The sequence below is a fragment of the Trichechus manatus genome, unplaced genomic scaffold, assembly GCF_000243295.1.
Source record: "Trichechus manatus latirostris isolate Lorelei unplaced genomic scaffold, TriManLat1.0 scaffold00031, whole genome shotgun sequence".
NCBI classification, from domain to species: Eukaryota; Metazoa; Chordata; class Mammalia; order Sirenia; family Trichechidae; genus Trichechus; species Trichechus manatus.
In genome coordinates, this window is record NW_004443967.1 from 19612494 (window position 1) to 19629329 (window position 16836).

The window sequence follows — 16836 nt, forward strand, 5'->3', positions numbered from 1 at the left end:
GGCTCGGCAGGGTAAAAACCTGCAGAGTTCTGCCAGTGCCGTGCGCCCGCCTGGTGTCTGCTGCCTTCCCTGATGGCCTCCGCTGTCTCAGTGACTGCGCTCTTCGCTGTCACTCCAGCGCGTACTTGGGGTGTCGTAAAGATTCCTGTTCCTGTGGCTTGCAGTCACTCTCACTTTCTGTACACACGTATGTTTGTAATTTTGCCCTTAAGTAAGCGTTGGAATTATCCAACACCTCTGGGATGGGGTTTATGTTGTCTTCTTTTTACTATGCTTCCCTGGTGGCGCAGTGGTTAAGCGCTCGACTGTTAACTGAAAGGTCAGCAGTTCGAACCCAGCGGCTACTCCACGGGAGGAAAAGATGGGACAGTTTACTTCCATGAAGATTACAGCCTTGGAAACCCTATGGAGCAATTCTGCTCTGTCCTACAGGGTCGCCAGGAGTCGGAATTGACTAGAGGGCAGTGGGGTTTTTTTTTATATGCCTAATACAACATTATTAGGCTGCATAACTGAGCATTTAATGCCTCTTGATGATGCTGTTGAGAATCTAGGAGTATTTCTTTCAGCTGTACAGGAGGGAATTTGTTAAAATAGGTGGCAGTAAAATTGAGCATGTGTTGATGTGATTACTGCATGTCCAGTGTGGCTTTATACTAATAACCAAGCTTCTACTAGAAATTTAATTTTAAATTCTCCCCTGTATGGTTATCAGATGACATATTAAGTTAGGAAAAGTCTAGTTTTTAAAGTTTCAGGATGAATTCTATCTTGAAAGATGGAGAAATGGTTCCTTTATTTATCTCGGTTCTGCTTGAAAAATTTCCTTGCCAGTATGTATGTATCAGCCAATGCCTGCTGTTTGTGTATTGAAAAGCTGACTTTTCTGTCCTGAGGTTAACAGCAGATAGCAACAGACGAAGGAGCTCTGGTGGTACAAGGGTAAAGTGCTCAGCTGCTGTCTGAAAGGTGGGCGGTTTGAACCCACCAGCTGCTGCGCGCGAGAAAGATGTGGCAGTTGCGTCTGTAAAGATTTACAGCCTTGGAAACCCTATGGGGCAGTTCTTTTCTGTCCTGTAGGATCGCTGGGAGGCGGAATTGACTCCACGGCGCACAACAATGACAGCAACGGCAACACACGGTCTCTGGTTCGTGTGTGTGTGTTTTTAATGGGAGTGGCAAGTAGTTCAGGTGTAGTAACCATTTCTGTTACTTTACGTGGTGGCCTGATAGCAAGGGCTTGGAGCACAGACAGCATCTCCCAAGCCTCATGGATTTTCTTGCTCTCTTCCTTGGAGTCTGAGATGCTGGCTGTTAAACTGGCTGTAGAATGTGGGTGAATCTGTGACCGGTCCTACCTAGTAAGCCTGCAGTAAAGCCAATAGAAAATTCTCTTCTGTGGGACCAAAGAGTACCAGTCCCTTAGTCCTTATGAGTAAGACATAATGAAGTTGGCAAGTGGTAAGGTTGGAGCTCAGGAGAGGCATGCGAAGTGTCACCAGAGGAGAATTCGACGTACTGGAAAGCATCGCAGACTAAATGCCATGAGGAGTGGGTGTGCTTTGTCCCCTCTCTCACTGTGCTGCCTGCCTGGAGGACTCAGGGTCCTGTGAATGCAGGGTCCCAGTCGGTTCCGTCTTTGCCCTTGGTGGGGTGGGAGTCAGTGTGGGAGATCCTTTTTGAGTCACATGTTTCGTGATTATTCGAATCAAGGTAAACTTAGAAGTAATCGGTTTTCTCCCTGCCTTTGACTTCGTCTGGTGGAATGTATGATGTCTTTCTAGCTGTTTCTCTGTTGACTGTCTCCGTGGCATCTGGTGGCAGTTAGAGGACTTCAGAAGTTAGAAGAAAAAAGAAGCTTTAAAGTATTTCAGAACAGACATTTAGATAATAAAAGACATAAGTAGGGAATTTTAAGAAAGATGTTTAGATAAATATGATCTAATAGTCACCGATGCCTTCAGTACAAGTACTTGTTAAATTCTTTGGGTTTTATAACTGTGGTTTTAATGGGCTTTTCTGTTTCCCGATATTTTGGTTTCTGTTACAACATATCTTTCTGTCAAATGCAGTAAGTGGCTCATTTTAGGATGTTGGCGCTCTTTAATAAGGACTAAGCGGAAAGTGTTTTCATTGTGACTGTCCACCACGCCCGTCCTTGGTTCTGTTCTGACTCCGTTTTCCCCTCTGTGTGCTCTGCTTCGCGAACTGAGTCTTGGTCTTTACGCCCTTTTCTCGTCGGAACATAGCGATGCCCGCCCTCTGCCGTCCCCTCTGAGCCTGTGTGGTAGGATTGTTTGTGCTCCTTTCTCGGCCCCCAGACACGGTGCGGGCAGCGTCCCCTTTGTGGCAGCAGCAGCTGCCTCTCAGGAACTCAGCAGTGCTGCCAGGCGCACCCTTTGCTGGGGCTCCATTGCCGGGTGTCCCTGCGTTTGGGTTTTGACCCCCTCCCCCTCGCCTCCGAAAACCACGAATGGGGAGCACCTCGATTTCGTGTCAGGGTCTGGCCTGGCGTCGGCCTGGCCTAGGTCCAGCCCCCACATCCCCGGCTCCATCGTCTTGTCCTCTGTGCTCAAGTGTTCTCAGTGGCCACGAATTCCGTTCCCTGTGCCCTGCGCACCTCACTAGGACAGGAAGGAGAGGACTCTTACATCCTAGGCAGTTTTCAAGACATACTAAGTTGTACATCTTTTTAAGCAGAATATTGAACTTTTGAGTATGCAGGTTAATTAAGTTATTTGGGAATTCATGTAACGGTTTTAGCTAACAAAGCTTTTAGCAAAGCGAAAGGTTGTTGAACCACAGTACAGAAATCTGTCCTGCACTGCGACTTAGCTAACTGGGTCTTAAACTTTTTAAATCAGACACGAAAGCGCAGCAGCTTCAGGGGTGTTCCTTAGGGTTTTATTGTTGTCCAGTGCTGATGAAATCTGGCAGTTATTCTTGTTATTCACATCTTTTGTCGTGAGTACAAATGACTACAGGTACAGATGGTCGTTGTATGATAGTTCAACATGGTTCTAAAAATTTTTCTGCTGCATGGATGCTTTTTTTCCCAAAAAAAATTAGCGTAAATATTTTGTTATTAGAATAAAGTCTTCTCACTATTTTATCCTTAAGCATAACATTTCCAGTCTGCCACTTTTAACCCTTACAAATGAAACACTTCCAATCAATCTTTCTAGTCTGCATGTAATTGCCTGAAGCTAAAGTAAAGCTTTTTCGCAGCCAGTTACAGTAGAAATGAGTTAATATATTGGCAGCAGAGTAACCATCAGCAATCAGCCGTTAGCTGTTTACTAATGAACTCCCAGATGAATGAAAGAATTCAGAATCAGTGTTTTACTTCGGGCTGTACATGAACCGAACACTTCAGTTGTGGGAAAAGCAGCTTAGAGGCGATACAGGTGAACACTGGTGCTTCATCTCAGTAACTGCAGGGCTGGAGATCTGGAGCTGGTGTGCACCCATGTTTCAGCAGCCAGCTTCTTCACCGTGCATCAGGCAAAGCCTGCTCTTGCACTTAATCTTACAGTGAATTTTATGATTTGATTTTGTTTAAAAATAATTGCCGGTGCTGCTGAATCTTAAAGGAATTTTGGATCTGAAGACGAGGTTATTTCCCAGTGAACTGGGTCTGTGTTTAGAAGAAGAATGATGAGTATGAACGACTGGGACGGTGCAAATTACTGGAAAACAATAGGAAAGAATTAGCTTATGGAGAGAAAAATATCTTTTTTCAGTCCAGACCAGTAGATTTATGAAAGACGGATGGTCAAGCTCTTACTCTTCAGTACTAATGTCGTAATAAGAAAATGATGTCAAAAAAGTATGGAACAAAAATGTGTCACAAAAGTATAATAAAATCATGGAACATAAAATTGTCACTATAGTGTAGTAAAAAAAATCACGTTACATACGTTGGGGAATGTAAATAGTTTAAAAAAAAAGAAGCTGTCGGTTGTGACATGAGATGAGAAAGAACATCATCAGTCTGTTGACAGTTCATACATAACAACAGAGAAGATAGCTGTAAAATTTAATGAGCTGTACGTACCATTTTAGAATAAGAGAGAACACATCCCTTTTGATTGTTAATTTACTCTACTTAGAGATGGTAAAGATGGAGAACTACTGGAGAGGAAGTAGTAGGACAGCTGAGTTTGGGTTTTCAGTATGGCCAAGTTGTGGTTAAAAATAACCAGAGTGGAGAGCTTTTCCCCCACCCATGGTTGAGGCGCAGAGACTCACAGGGTGGCAGGGCTGGAAGGCACTGGACAGATGTGTAGTCAGGCCCTCACTGAGTGGGAAGGTGAGGCAGGTGGCCCATCCAAGGCCTCCTGACTCATTGCTTGTTGGAGCAGGTGCCAGGGGTTCATTCAGGTCCCTACTTCTGGTCAATATTGTTCTTCCCACAACAAAAAATGTTCATAACACACACATACACACTTTTATTTATAAAAGTCACAGATGGGTTAAAAAGCTAAGCCATACCTCAACATACAAGGGTGTGGTTCTAGGTCAGGTAAGTGGTTATGGGGATTTATTTTCTCTCTGTACATATTATTCAGACATTATTAAATCACTAATAAAAATAGGCAGACATCTATGTTCAAGTAGGTAATCTGTACTCTGGATTAATTAAAAATCGTGTGTGTGTGTAAGTGAGAGAGAGAGAGAAGCTAAGTTCTTTATTTTCTTTTTCTGTTTCCAGGTTTCAGCAAGCAGATGGTAGAAATTCTTAACAAACATAATATTCAATTTAGCAGTTTTGACATCTTCTCAGATGAAGAGGTTCGTCAGGGGCTCAAAGCTTATTCCAACTGGCCCACCTACCCTCAGCTGTATGTTTCTGGAGAGCTCATAGGAGGGCTTGATATAATTAAGGTGAGAGCTGACAAGTCTGTGCCTTGTGAGGAACTGTCAATTAGAGCGTACATTTCGTAAGTGCTGTGATCAGTCTAAAACACACATTTCTTAAGAATGTCTGCATTTTCTAACATGAGCCTGGACTCAGTACCAAGTATTTCTGATGAGGTGTTGATGAGTGCTGTGATCTGTGGTCTAATAAGGGGATACAATACGTGTCGTCTTCAACTTGTGTGCATTTCAGGAGCTAGAAGCATCTGAAGAACTAGATACAATTTGCCCCAAAGCTCCCAAATTAGAAGAAAGGTAAGTGTTTTCAAAAGTTTGTAAGTGTTTTAAAAGTTTCCAACAGTCTACCGTTTATTATTTTGTAAAAATTTTAAAATCCTGGGTTTTTGCTTTGCTCTTTCTGTATAGAAATCCAGAGTTTGAGTTTTTTGGTATGCCAGTGTCACAATTTTGTTGTTTGCGGTTAAACTAGTCATGTGAACTTGTGCATGTTCAATTTGGACTGGAGAGATTTCTGCACCACCCTCGCGACTGTGTGGAGGGCGGTGTTTTAGGGAAGTTTCAGCGGTACAGTGGAGCAGCTGTGCGTTACTTCCCTCAGCCCTGGGAGCCAGGCCCTGCTCCTGGTGTTCAGGTGCCGTAGCAGTGAGCACTGATGGGCACAGACGCGTGTCCTCATGCTTTCTCGAGTGCAGCTCGAAGCTGCTGGGCCGTGTTTCACAGTAGCCGTGGGGTGTTAGTGTGTGCCAAGCAAATGCCGTGTGTGTGGCACGCTCACACAGACCTGGGCGTTTCTCAGTGCCTCTCCAAGCCACGGTAACTTACAACTCAAGGTGGTCATTGTGAAGCCGTGAAACCTGTTTGTTTTATGAAGGAATGATCAGTCACAGCTTTTAGAGAAGTTATCTTAGCGAATTTTTGAACTTTGGTGTGACTTAGAGGGACCTGGAGAGATTTTATTGATAATGTAAATGTGTAGCTTAAAAAGGCATTTATTTTTAAATAATCAGCATATTAGCCATTCATAGTTGGGCTTGAGTTGGTAAGGTAAAGCTTCCTCTTGTGATTTTCCTGAAACTGTTGAATAATCAAGACCTCCTGTGTCTGACCTTGGTTGATAAAGTCATCCTCGTAAAGGGCGTTCCGTGGCTGTGTAATTTCGCAGTCAGTGCCTCTGTTCTCACGTGGCTTCCCATGATGGTGAGCAGGTGATGCTGCTGGTCCTTTGGCTGACCCTGGTGTCCTCAGTTATGGTCTTTGCTATGGTGAGGCACTTCTCCTACGCCCGCTGGCCCCAGAAGGCTGCTGGACTCTTCACGCCCTTATGTTTTCCCTTCAGTTTACTTCTCTGCCCTCTGCCTGTCTCCGTCAGACCCGCTGGGCCCCCTGTGTTTCAGACACCTCCAGGGAGCTGGCTGGACGGAGCTAGAGAGTCACGTGCAGTGGGCTGCGAGGAGCAGTGTAAAGAGCTCCTGGGCAGGCAGAGTGCAGGAGCTGGAGGCCCTAGGCTGACATCCCTCGGGCAGCACAGAGCGACCCTCTGGCTCCCTGGATCCAGATATTCGGGTCGCTGGGCGTGGGATCTCGTGTTCTTATATTTCACGTTGTTTTTCAGCAAATTAGCTGACCGTACTCTATTGCAAGTGTAGGTGACATAGCTCGGTGCATGATGGGTGTGCTTCATTCGTGCGCACCTTATTCTACACGGAGATCATGAGCCGCGAGTCCCCCACAGCACCAGGAGACGCCTTTCGGCTCTCCAGCTGCCCCTCGTCCTGAGATTTGTGACTCAACTCTGGGCCGTATGCAGATCATTAAAATTCCAGAGAGAAAGTTAGATTATGATGTTTGAAAGATTGTATACAACCTTAAATATAAAGTTAAGCTTATTTGATTTTAGCAGCTTTCCCCCCCACCCAGTGTGGCCTTGTGGGCAGTAGGATTGAAAATATACAAGATCCACTTCTGAAAATTCTACATGGGCTTAATATATAGGCCCCTTATTGAACAATTCCTTATTGAATTGGTTGTTATTATTTCTTATTTTTTTTAGTACTATGAGTTGATGGGCTTAAATTGCAACTTAAAGGAACATTTGTGGCCTCAACAGCCGTATTGAGTTTTACAGTGGCTTAGGGAGGAGTGCAATACAGGAAGTGTCAGTGCGTTTGCTTGTTTAATACCACTCGAAGCTGTGAGCTGCCATCCTGCCATCCCTCAGATATGCATGTTACTTATGAAGTGGAGCGAAAGTAGTGTTTAATAATCGAGCTGAGCCCTTTTATATCAATTTTCTCTCTTTAGGCTCAAAGCACTGACAAATAAAGCTTCTGTGATGCTCTTTATGAAAGGAAATAAACAGGTAAAGAACTCAATGGTTTTATTTGTAATTTCTTTTGATGTTAACATCTGCATCAAGGGGACAGTTAATTCTTTTCTTTCCTGCTTTAGCTAATGAAGCTGTAGTGGTATCAGGAAGTCATCCAGGCCGTAATTGGTGCTTATGGAGATCAAACAAAGTAATCTGCATTTTGCCTGACTTTACCATCCACATCTCAGTGGGGTGCATTTCTTTCTGCAGCCAAACTCCCTCAGCCAACGTGGTCAACACTGTTAACACTTCACTGGCCCTGTTGGCTGCTGTCTCGTTGCCACTTGAGTCTGTCGACTTGTAACCTGCAGCTAGGTCAGTGCACTTGCTGAGTAGAGGGTCCCTGGCAGGTCTGGGGTCTGCGCCTCCAGGAGTGTTGACGATGAAGAGTTAAACCCCGCCCCACTGTGAGCTTGGTACGTGCTGGTGAATGAATACAACAGCTCAGCAGTTCTTACTCCATAAAGTACAGATCGTGCATAATCTTGAATATGAAGTTTGCTAGATCACTCCCAGTGATCGTTTGAGCAAAACTAAAGTTAGGTTTGGATTTGGGTTGGAATGCAGATGTCCAGAAGCCAGCAATGGACAGTCACATCATGTCTTTCAACATGTGCAGGCATTGAATGGACCTCTGTTGGTTTGTTCTTATCCAGCTGTTGAGGTGGGCACCGCTAGGCTGCATGGAGGGCACCCTGTTTCTCAGATGGGAAACTGAGGCTGCAGCTAGGTTCAGTCTGCCCCGCTCACTTGCCAGGACACGCTGGTCAAGTCGTGTGCATCCAGAGCTCACTGCTCCCTCTGAACGGACGTCAGGTTGCGATAACTGGTGTGAAAGCTGCTGTGACTTCTGTGATGACGGACAGGATGCGGGCTAATAGAACGAGGAAGTGTTAATGTGGATCCAAAGGGTCTACATTAGGACTTAGATTCTTGACCACTTCACCGTATTTATTAAAACAAAACAGAGAAAGTTAATAATTTCCAATGATAAAGCATTTTTTTTTCCTTTTTGGAGATTATTTAAAGCAGATTTTTATTTTCAATTTTTTTCCCTGGAAGCCCAGGAAATATTTATACATTTTAGAAACGGTATTATTAGAGCTATTAAATTGTGTATGTAGTGCCAAAGCTCTTCTACAAGATTGCAGGGATTTAGGGTTCTGTGGCATGAAAAAAAAAGCCTAAGATTTCCATAACCTCAAAAAAGGTCAGTGCTCAAAAAACTGGGAGTGGAAGTCCAGTGGGGAGCAGGAACATGATTACAGGAATCACTACAGAAAGGTTGAGTGAGCTGACTGGTTCTGTGTGAGTGAAGAATGAACAGGAATCTCAGTAGAAGATCTAGGTTTGACTTAGAGAGATGAACTTTTTGACCACAGAGGTTATAAGCTACTGGAAATATGTCATTGCAAGTGGATAAAAATAAAAATAAGTCTATGAGTTACGTGCCTGGGATAATGTACAGATGGGTCAGTATAGAAAGGTGTGTGTGTGGGGGCCGTCAGGTGGCCTCTTGAAACCTGGCCTGATCCAGCTGCTTGGTGATGTGGAGAACTAGGAATTCAGTCATCATTCAAACAAACGAGCTGATTCCGACTGATAGCGACCCTGTAGGACAGAGTAGAACTACCTCATAGGGTTTCTAAGGCTGTAAATCTCTACAGGAGCAGACCGCCACATCTTTCTCCTGCTGAGCGGCTAACCTTTCCGTTAGCAGCCGAGTGCTTAACCGCTGTGCCCCTGTAGCTCCATTTAGTAATCACAGTTGTTCCCTGCTGTCTGGTCAGTTCTGACTCATAGCCGCCCTATCGCGACCCTATAGCAATTGTAGTAGCAGCATATGGCTATATGTGTGCATATCCTGTATTTACTGACAAAGCGTGAGATGACAGCCGCCTCAGTAAATCATTTAAAAAATGTAATGCATCTTTTTTTTTTTTTTTAATATAGGAAGCAAAATGTGGATTCAGCAAACAAATTCTGGAAATACTAAATAGTACTGAGTATGTACATCTTGTTTTCAGATGATGTGTTTAAAGAATTCCAGCTTTTCAGTTCTGCTAGTTATGCTTTTCAGTTATGTCTGCCTGTATCTATTTATATACTGTCTGTCTGTCTATCTGTCTTTGTTCCTTTCTAATCTGGTTTTATTGTAATGTTTTGTGAGTGCTTTAACTTAGACCAGAACAGACTCTCCTGGCCGTAGTCAGCCTACGTTAGTAAAATAAAGGAGGTTCTTAGGCAACCTTTGAAATAACTGTCTCCTTTCCCAGAGGAAAGTTAATAATTGTGTTCTTACCGTGCGTCAGGATTGCAGGGAGAGCACGTTATAGGTTGTTTTTCTTTTCTTTAAAGTATTTTTTAGTTCTTAAACACGGAATTGGTAGGGCACATTGAGCCGCGTTGTCTGTTCTGAAGAGCAGGGTAAGTGACACAGCCCGGGTGTCATCATTCTAGCCGCCAACCTGCTTCCCCTCCGCCTGCTCCAGGCCACTCCTCTGGGGCTGGGGAGGAGGCTGCCTGTGTCTGGCCCAAGCCCCCAGCTGTAGACTTGCTAAACATCACTGCTGTGCAATGCGGGGCCACTGGGACTCTGGGGTTCTTTACCTCACAGGGCCTGAGGGCGCGATGGAGTTGGGCGTCCCAGTGTGCAGAAGGCGCCTGGCTTCCTTCTCCTGCCTTCCCATGGATTGTCCCTCACTGGCCAAGACAGGCAGCGTTGAGGGCGAGGTCCCAAATGTGCATAGGAGCGTGAAAGCTCCCCTTTAAAAGAACTCTTAGGAGACGTGTTAGCTGTTAGGACTCCACATCCTGTCCACTCAGACCCAGTCATCCCTAGAGCCCTTCTAGATAGTTCTAGAACTCATGATTTTTACCATAGGGTTTAGATGAGGAGACCTGGCTTCTTTAGTCCAACTTGAAGGGCAGATTAACATTGTGGGGGTCTTTTTGCCCCCCTTTTCTTTTCAGTCTCTTTTTGCTTTTCTTTCAAACCCTCCTTTCTGGTGTTTGCTGCTGGCTTTCCTGCTGCCCTGTCTTACGCACTGAGGGTGCTTTCTTGTGAACTGGTCACGTAATGAGCAGGCAGCACCTGCCTGCAGAGGGTCTGGTTTTGTGGGAACACTGGTTGTTTTTATACGTGGCTTTTCTTTGTCATCTTGGACCTGCCTGTATACCCACAGTCACCCTTCAGGGGTTTAGTCATGCCGTGCTAACTCCCTGACCACCTCCCAGTGAAATCCTTCCGAGTAGATGGGGTTGGGCTTCCATACAGCAATTCCTCATTCAGTTATACAAGTGGTGTTCATTACACAGCACAGAAGCCTTGTGTATACTAAAAACTGCATACGCGTCCTGAAATAAGTTTGAGTGTGGAAAGCAGATCTCTGTGGGGTGCGATTGATGGCAGCCTGGCCACTCCAGCAGGGTACCTGCCTCCCACCAGGGAGCACCTCCCTCGCAGCCAGCTGTCACCAGCCCCAGTCCGTGGACAGCTGCACAGCATCTTTGGCTCCCTGGACAGCGTCCAGTAGGGGAGGAAGCAGCAGCAACGTTAGAGTGTTCAGTGAACCCATCCTTACCCGTCAGTGGTGAGGATGGGTCTAACTGGGGGTTGGCAACCTGCAGTTGGCCACCTATTTATGTAAATAAAGTTTTATTGGAACACAGCTACATCCATTCACTTATGTGTTGTCTGATGCTGCTTTAGTGTGACAACAGCAGAACTGAGTAGTTACTACAGAGACTGTATACCTCCCAGAGCCTAAAATGTTTCTCTCTGGCCCTTTGCAGTAAAGTTTGCCGACCCTGGTCTGACCCACTACTGTCTAGAGGAAAATCCAGATGTATTTGTCTCTTGGGATGACTTACTCTGTGTAGTATCTGACAGATTAGGAAGTAAAATTATTTTTATTCTCTACAGTAAATTTTGCTAGCATTGAAATCCTATTTATTTACTTTTCTTGACTGTTTCTAAAAAGCAAATAGGTCTTACGATTTTTGTTTAAAACTGTATTTCCTGTTTAAATGTTTCTCATTTTTGCAGTGTTGAATATGAGACATTTGACATATTGGAGGATGAAGAAGTAAGTTCTCTGTTCTCTGCTTTGTCCTAGTCTCAGCCTTAAGTGTCAGGGTCTGAGATGAAGGCTCAGGGCTCACCTTGTTCCCTTAGGTGCGGCAAGGGTTAAAAGCGTACTCCAGCTGGCCGACGTACCCTCAGCTGTACGTGAAAGGGGAGCTCGTTGGGGGACTGGATATTGTCAAGGTAAGGCCAGAATTCATTCTACATCTGGAAGAGCTGAAAGTCTCGGCATGTGTAGAAATTGTAATTTCATGGTGAGTGGAAACTTTGGGGTTGTCCTTGAGTCCTTTCTTCCCTGGCCTCACGGCTGGTCACTTGCAGACCATTTTTACCGTTTCCGCATCCGTACGGTCTTGGTTTCCTCACTGTCACTGCTGTGTCCGCGTATTCTCACCTGCTACCTGAACTCGTCAGATCCTCTTCACTGTGGACCCCCCGGCACGCTGGGTCCTCTTTAGAACCTTCGTCAGCGCCTGGCGGACCTCCAGCCAGAGTTCAGTAATTTGGCATTCCAGGCAACTTAGGTTATGGCAGAAATCACCCTTAATGCGATTTTATTTTTTCTCACATTGCACGAGTCCTGTAGAACATTCTTCCACATTGTCCTGCCTTTCCGCTTTTCACCCTGTCTCCTCTGCTTTGGATTTCTTGCGTATTCTACATTTGAGTCTGTGTTCTTCATCTTCAAGGCCCAGCTCGTCTGTGAGTCATTCACAGATTCTTCCAGAAGTGTTTGCTCCTGCTTCTGGAATCAGCACTTCCTGCAGCCACAGACACCAGGGTGCGTGGGGTGAGAGCTCTGGAAGCATGGTCGGGGACGGAGGCTCAGGCCTCTGTCACAGCTGGCTGAGTGACCCGGCAGGGGGTCACTGACTCAGCACCCTGTGTCCCAAAGACAGGGACTCGTGCCGGATCCTCTCCGTGTGCCTCTTCAGCTTTCAGCCGCTAGAAGGTGCGGTTACCGTGTGAGACCGCTGCGAGCACCTTTAGAGAGGACACCGTTTCTTACGCGGCTTTGACTCCTTCAGGGGCCTTGCCATGTTTTAGGAGCTCAGTGAGTGTGTGCTGCATGGCTGGCTGCATGGATGGATGAAAGACTTTACATAAATGCCCACTGGGTTTTAAACGGACATGACCTTCCCTGTAGGATGTGAAGTCTAGGACCCAGGACAGCCCCACCTGCGAGCACCTGCTTGCTTATGGCTGTACTGCTCAGCCCACCACGCAGGAGGGAGGAGGCTTTCGTGGCAGTGTCCCCACACCTTCTGCCACCTCAGGCCTGCCTGGACATTGTGGTGGGCAGGAGGTGGGGTGGGGGTGCTGAGGAGGGGCTGAGAAGGAGGGCCAGGCTTGCCCGAGAAGCGCACACTGTCACAGCAGGCTGCTGGCGGAGGCACGGGCGGCCAGTGTGGAGATGCCTACAGGCCCGCCTCTTGCCTGGTGGGTTGGAGGTCACACTGCTGACCTTTTAGGTGGGAAGCAGGTCGTGAGTAGTGGGCGGTCAGTGTGGAGACAGCTGCAGGCCCGCCTCTTGCCTGGCGGGTTGGAGGTCACGCTGCTGACCTTTTAGGTGGGAAGTGGGTCGTGAGTAGTGGGCGGTCAGTGTGGAGACAGCTGCAGGCCCGCCTCTTGCCTGGCGGGTTGGAGGTCACGCTGCTGACCTTTTAGGTGGGAAGTGGGTCGTGAGTAGTGGGCGGTCAGTGTGGAGACAGCTGCAGGCCCGCCTCTTGCCTGGCGGGTTGGAGGTCACGCTGCCGACCTTAGGTGGGAAGCGGGTCGTGAGTAGTGGGCGGTCAGTGTGGAGACAGCTGCAGGCCCGCCTCTTGCCTGGCGGGTTGGAGGTCACGCTGCTGACCTTAGGTGGGAAGCGGGTCATGAGTAGCGCTACCTGCAGTTGTTGGTAAATGTGTGTCGGCACCTGCTTGGCAAGGTGGGGAGCTCCAGCCCAGCGCCGAGGTGGCGCCAAGACTTTGGACCAGGTAGTTTACGACATGGGATGGAGCCCTTTCCTGCCGGGGCTGTTGTATCCCGTGGCTGTGTCTGTAGGGCTGGTTGCCGGCCGAGTTCTAGGTTTCTGTTCGGCTCTTGCTGGACAAGTCAGTGAGGCTTGTTCCTAGTAAACAGTTTCATTCCTGGAGGAAAAAGAAGGGGTGACAGAGGAGCTTTTTTGACTAGCCTGGAGCGACATAGATCTGCATCTGTTATTTTATCTGTATTTTATTTCTGTAAGACACAGTCGTCAGCCCCCAAATACTCTGGAGCTTGTTCTCGTCTGAGTGTTTTATAGCCTGTGCCTTCGCTGTTGCTAACTCTCGGGAAGATGCGAGCAATACATCTCATTTAATTCTAAAACTAAGCTGCCTGGCTCACTTCTTTTTAGGTATATAACAGGGCAGTGTATGACTGTTTCTGTTCATCTGCTAGAACTACACATTTGGAAGTTTGTGATAGACTGTTCCCATTTTTCCTGGAGAACGTAAGTGGGAACGCTTACGTGGCTTTTGGCTGGTTTCTTGCAGAGAGCAAGTCATGGTCTTTAGTTAGTTCAGTTAGAGCGTTGGTCATGTTCCAGAGGGTCGACCCTCTTGTGTTGAGTGACTGGATGAATGAATGACTTAGTGACCCAGTCAGTCTGGTGTCCAGAGAGCGATGGTGTACTTGATGAAGTACTTGGTGGCATACCTGGTGACGTACTTGATGACGTACTTGGTGGAGTTCATTTTCCTCTGAGGGGTGAGCCGTTCACTCCTGCTGCAGAGGTGTTTGTACGGGACACAGGCTGTCTAGGAGTTTCAGGCCAGTCACACCAGGTTACTGTGGAAGCCGCTGTCTCACGTTGGTGACGGGGATGATGAAGACAACCGCCATGCTTTAGCCGCTCGCGATGTGCCAGGTACGCTGTCACAGACTGCTTGCGGTGGCCTGAGAGAGAGGTCTTGCTCGGTCAGTAGGAAAGGACACGCAGACACGGAACAGTCAGCCGAGCTGTCTTTGGCCCCACGGCCAGTGAGCTGCTGAGTTCAGGTTGTACGGGGGGCCGCCTGGCTCTCCGCCCCGCCGCGGGGCCTGCTGCCTTCTGAACTGCCTGGTCAGAAAAGTCCCTGGGTCCCAGAAAGTTACTGTGGGGTCTCTGGGTTTCTGTATAGCAGAGTCACACCCATTTGGGACTAATCCTGAGGAGGTGGTGTGGATTTTAATGGTTTTATCCATTAATGTTTATGCTGCTTAGTGATAACCTAAATGCAGCATCAAAGTAAACAATTTTAAACTAGAAAATCTTCTTTATCCTTTATTACCCTATTTGAAACTTGATGGCTTCACTCCAGATTTTCAATCTGAAAAACGGGCACGAAAGGTGTAGACCCCGCCCTGCAGTCCGGTCCCCTAGTGACAGCTCTCCGGAGCTGGATCTCTGTTTCTGAACCATCACGTCTTTCTGTCACGGTGTGCGGTCTGTATGTCTTGCCAGCACGGTGGCTTTTCCTGAGGCACAGACTGTGGCCAGGTTGGGTGGCTGCAGGGAAGCCGGCGTGCTCACTGGCGAGTGAGTGGGCAGGAACCCTGTGCAGTTAGTTACAGGGAGGGGCCGGCTGCCGGCCCCTTGCTCTTCCTTCACCTTTGGTGTTTGCCTGTCACCTAGAACCTTTCTTCTGTTTATTGCTGTCATTTAGATTGGGTGCTTCATTGTTAGATCATTGTTTGCTGAACAGTCTGTTGGTTTTAGAAAATCTTTTTACTTTAACTTTGTAATCTGATCGTGGACTCAGTGTTTCGGGCTTAGTATTTAGCGTGAGTGTGTTGGTAGACTAGCATTTCAATGCAAGAAGGTGTTTATTTTGATTCTCAGATACAGATTCAAACTGTAATTGTTCAGATGTCTTCATATTATACATACACAATATGTACATACATATACATAGACATTGTTATTATGTTTATTTTTAGGAACTAAAAGAAAATGGTGAATTGCTGCCTATACTGAGAGGAGAAAATTAGTAAATGTTGAACTTGGTGCCCAGCTGCCGCAAGAGAGACTGATCCCAGTGGGGCTCTCCTGATGCAGTCCTCAGGAGCGGGCCAGGAGGAGAAGGCTTCTTGTCGCTTTGTGTACTTCACAAGGTTCTGCTAAATGTATGTTTCATTTTTTCCACCGAAAATAGAATGCAATAAACCTCTTCAAATTCAATTGAAAATAATTGTGTAAAAAAGTGTATCTTTACAGTGATGTTAAACAGTTACTGTAATTAACCCATTTGAATCTCGTTCTTTCATAATCTGTGAGCATCTTGTAGCAATTAAGAAATCGACAGCCTTCAGAACATGGAGAACTGTGATACCGTCTGTCATCCACAACAGCTCATGCCAGCCCAATGGTGCCCCTCACTGGCTGAAAGGTCTCTTTACAGCTTTGGTAAAACTCAGCTAAAAGTCATTTTCTGATTGCAGCCCTGAACTTGGCACTGATGGAAGGGCAAAGTCAGAGACTCGTTTCAGACAGCACCAGTCCGGTGGGTTGCTGCCAGGAAACATTCGAGAGGGAAGTGGTTTCCCATCAAGCCTGTTGCAGCAGGCATTTTTTAGAGCATCTGGAAGAATGGGTAGCTGAGACAAGGGGCAGGAAAGTGTTGTCGGTTTGTCTTAAGCATCTCAGCTTATTCAGTCGTGATGAAGTGTTGATTTAGCCCTTCAGATATGTTGAGAACAGTCTGAGGTCCATGAACATTTCAACAGTCTTTCTGATCTGAATCTCAATTATATTTAATGAGTATTTGCTCTGTTAGGCATCTGCCGTGTGTGCCCTAAACAGGGTGGCTGAGTCAGCCTCCACGGTTCTCTGGACTTTCGGGTACCTGTGTGTGGCGTGTGTTCTCTGCAGTAAATTGTCCCAGTGTGTTGGTCTTGGTGGTTAAGGCTCCGTGACATTGTCTGGAGGCAGTGCAGAGTCAGTGACAAAGCCGAGGAGGGGCGCGTGCGGTTCTGTTGAAGGGCTGGGTCCGGCTGTAGGGAGGAGATGGCTGGTTTACACTGGGGGGTGTGTCCCAGAGGGCCACCTGCTGCCTGCTGGGAGTCACGAGGGCCCCTCCTGCTGGACTTTACTGCCACTGTGTGTAATTACAGGGGCCCTTTGGGGCATTGGTTAATGAGAACTTTTTTTTTTTTTTTTAATTTAAAATGGAAGTCACTGTATAAGTAAATCTTTAAAATGCAAAATGAAAATGGAATTTCAGCTGAAATTTCATGAAGCCAGTGGCTTGAGGGATGTGTGTGAGTCATGGGGCAGGAGCCCACAGTTTCTGGATTCTTCACCCCAGACGTAAGTCATTTCTTACTGCTTTCATGGTTTCTGTTCTGTCCACAAGCGCCACCTCTTGTATTTTCTACCATGTCAGCCTTTTTTTTTTTTAATATATTTTATTGTACTTCAGGTGAAGGCTTACAGAACAAATAGTTTCTCATGAAACAGTAGTACACATGTTGTTTTATGACATTGGTTAACAAC

The 16836-nt window shown here is 46.6% G+C and overlaps 1 protein-coding gene across 1 annotated transcript in view; it reads left to right on the forward strand.

Moving 5' to 3' along the window:
- GLRX3 (glutaredoxin 3) overlaps positions 1 to 15584 on the forward strand; it is a 31510-nt gene extending 15926 nt beyond the window's left edge. The window contains exons 5-11 of the mRNA XM_004374937.3: positions 4715 to 4887; positions 5114 to 5175; positions 7183 to 7240; positions 9203 to 9255; positions 11298 to 11337; positions 11427 to 11519; positions 15282 to 15584. Of these exons, the coding sequence (XP_004374994.1) occupies positions 4715 to 4887; positions 5114 to 5175; positions 7183 to 7240; positions 9203 to 9255; positions 11298 to 11337; positions 11427 to 11519; positions 15282 to 15332 (530 nt within the window). The 3' untranslated portion in view covers positions 15333 to 15584. The remainder of the gene's footprint in view (positions 1 to 4714; positions 4888 to 5113; positions 5176 to 7182; positions 7241 to 9202; positions 9256 to 11297; positions 11338 to 11426; positions 11520 to 15281) is intronic.
- Positions 15585 to 16836: the final 1252 nt, after the last annotated feature.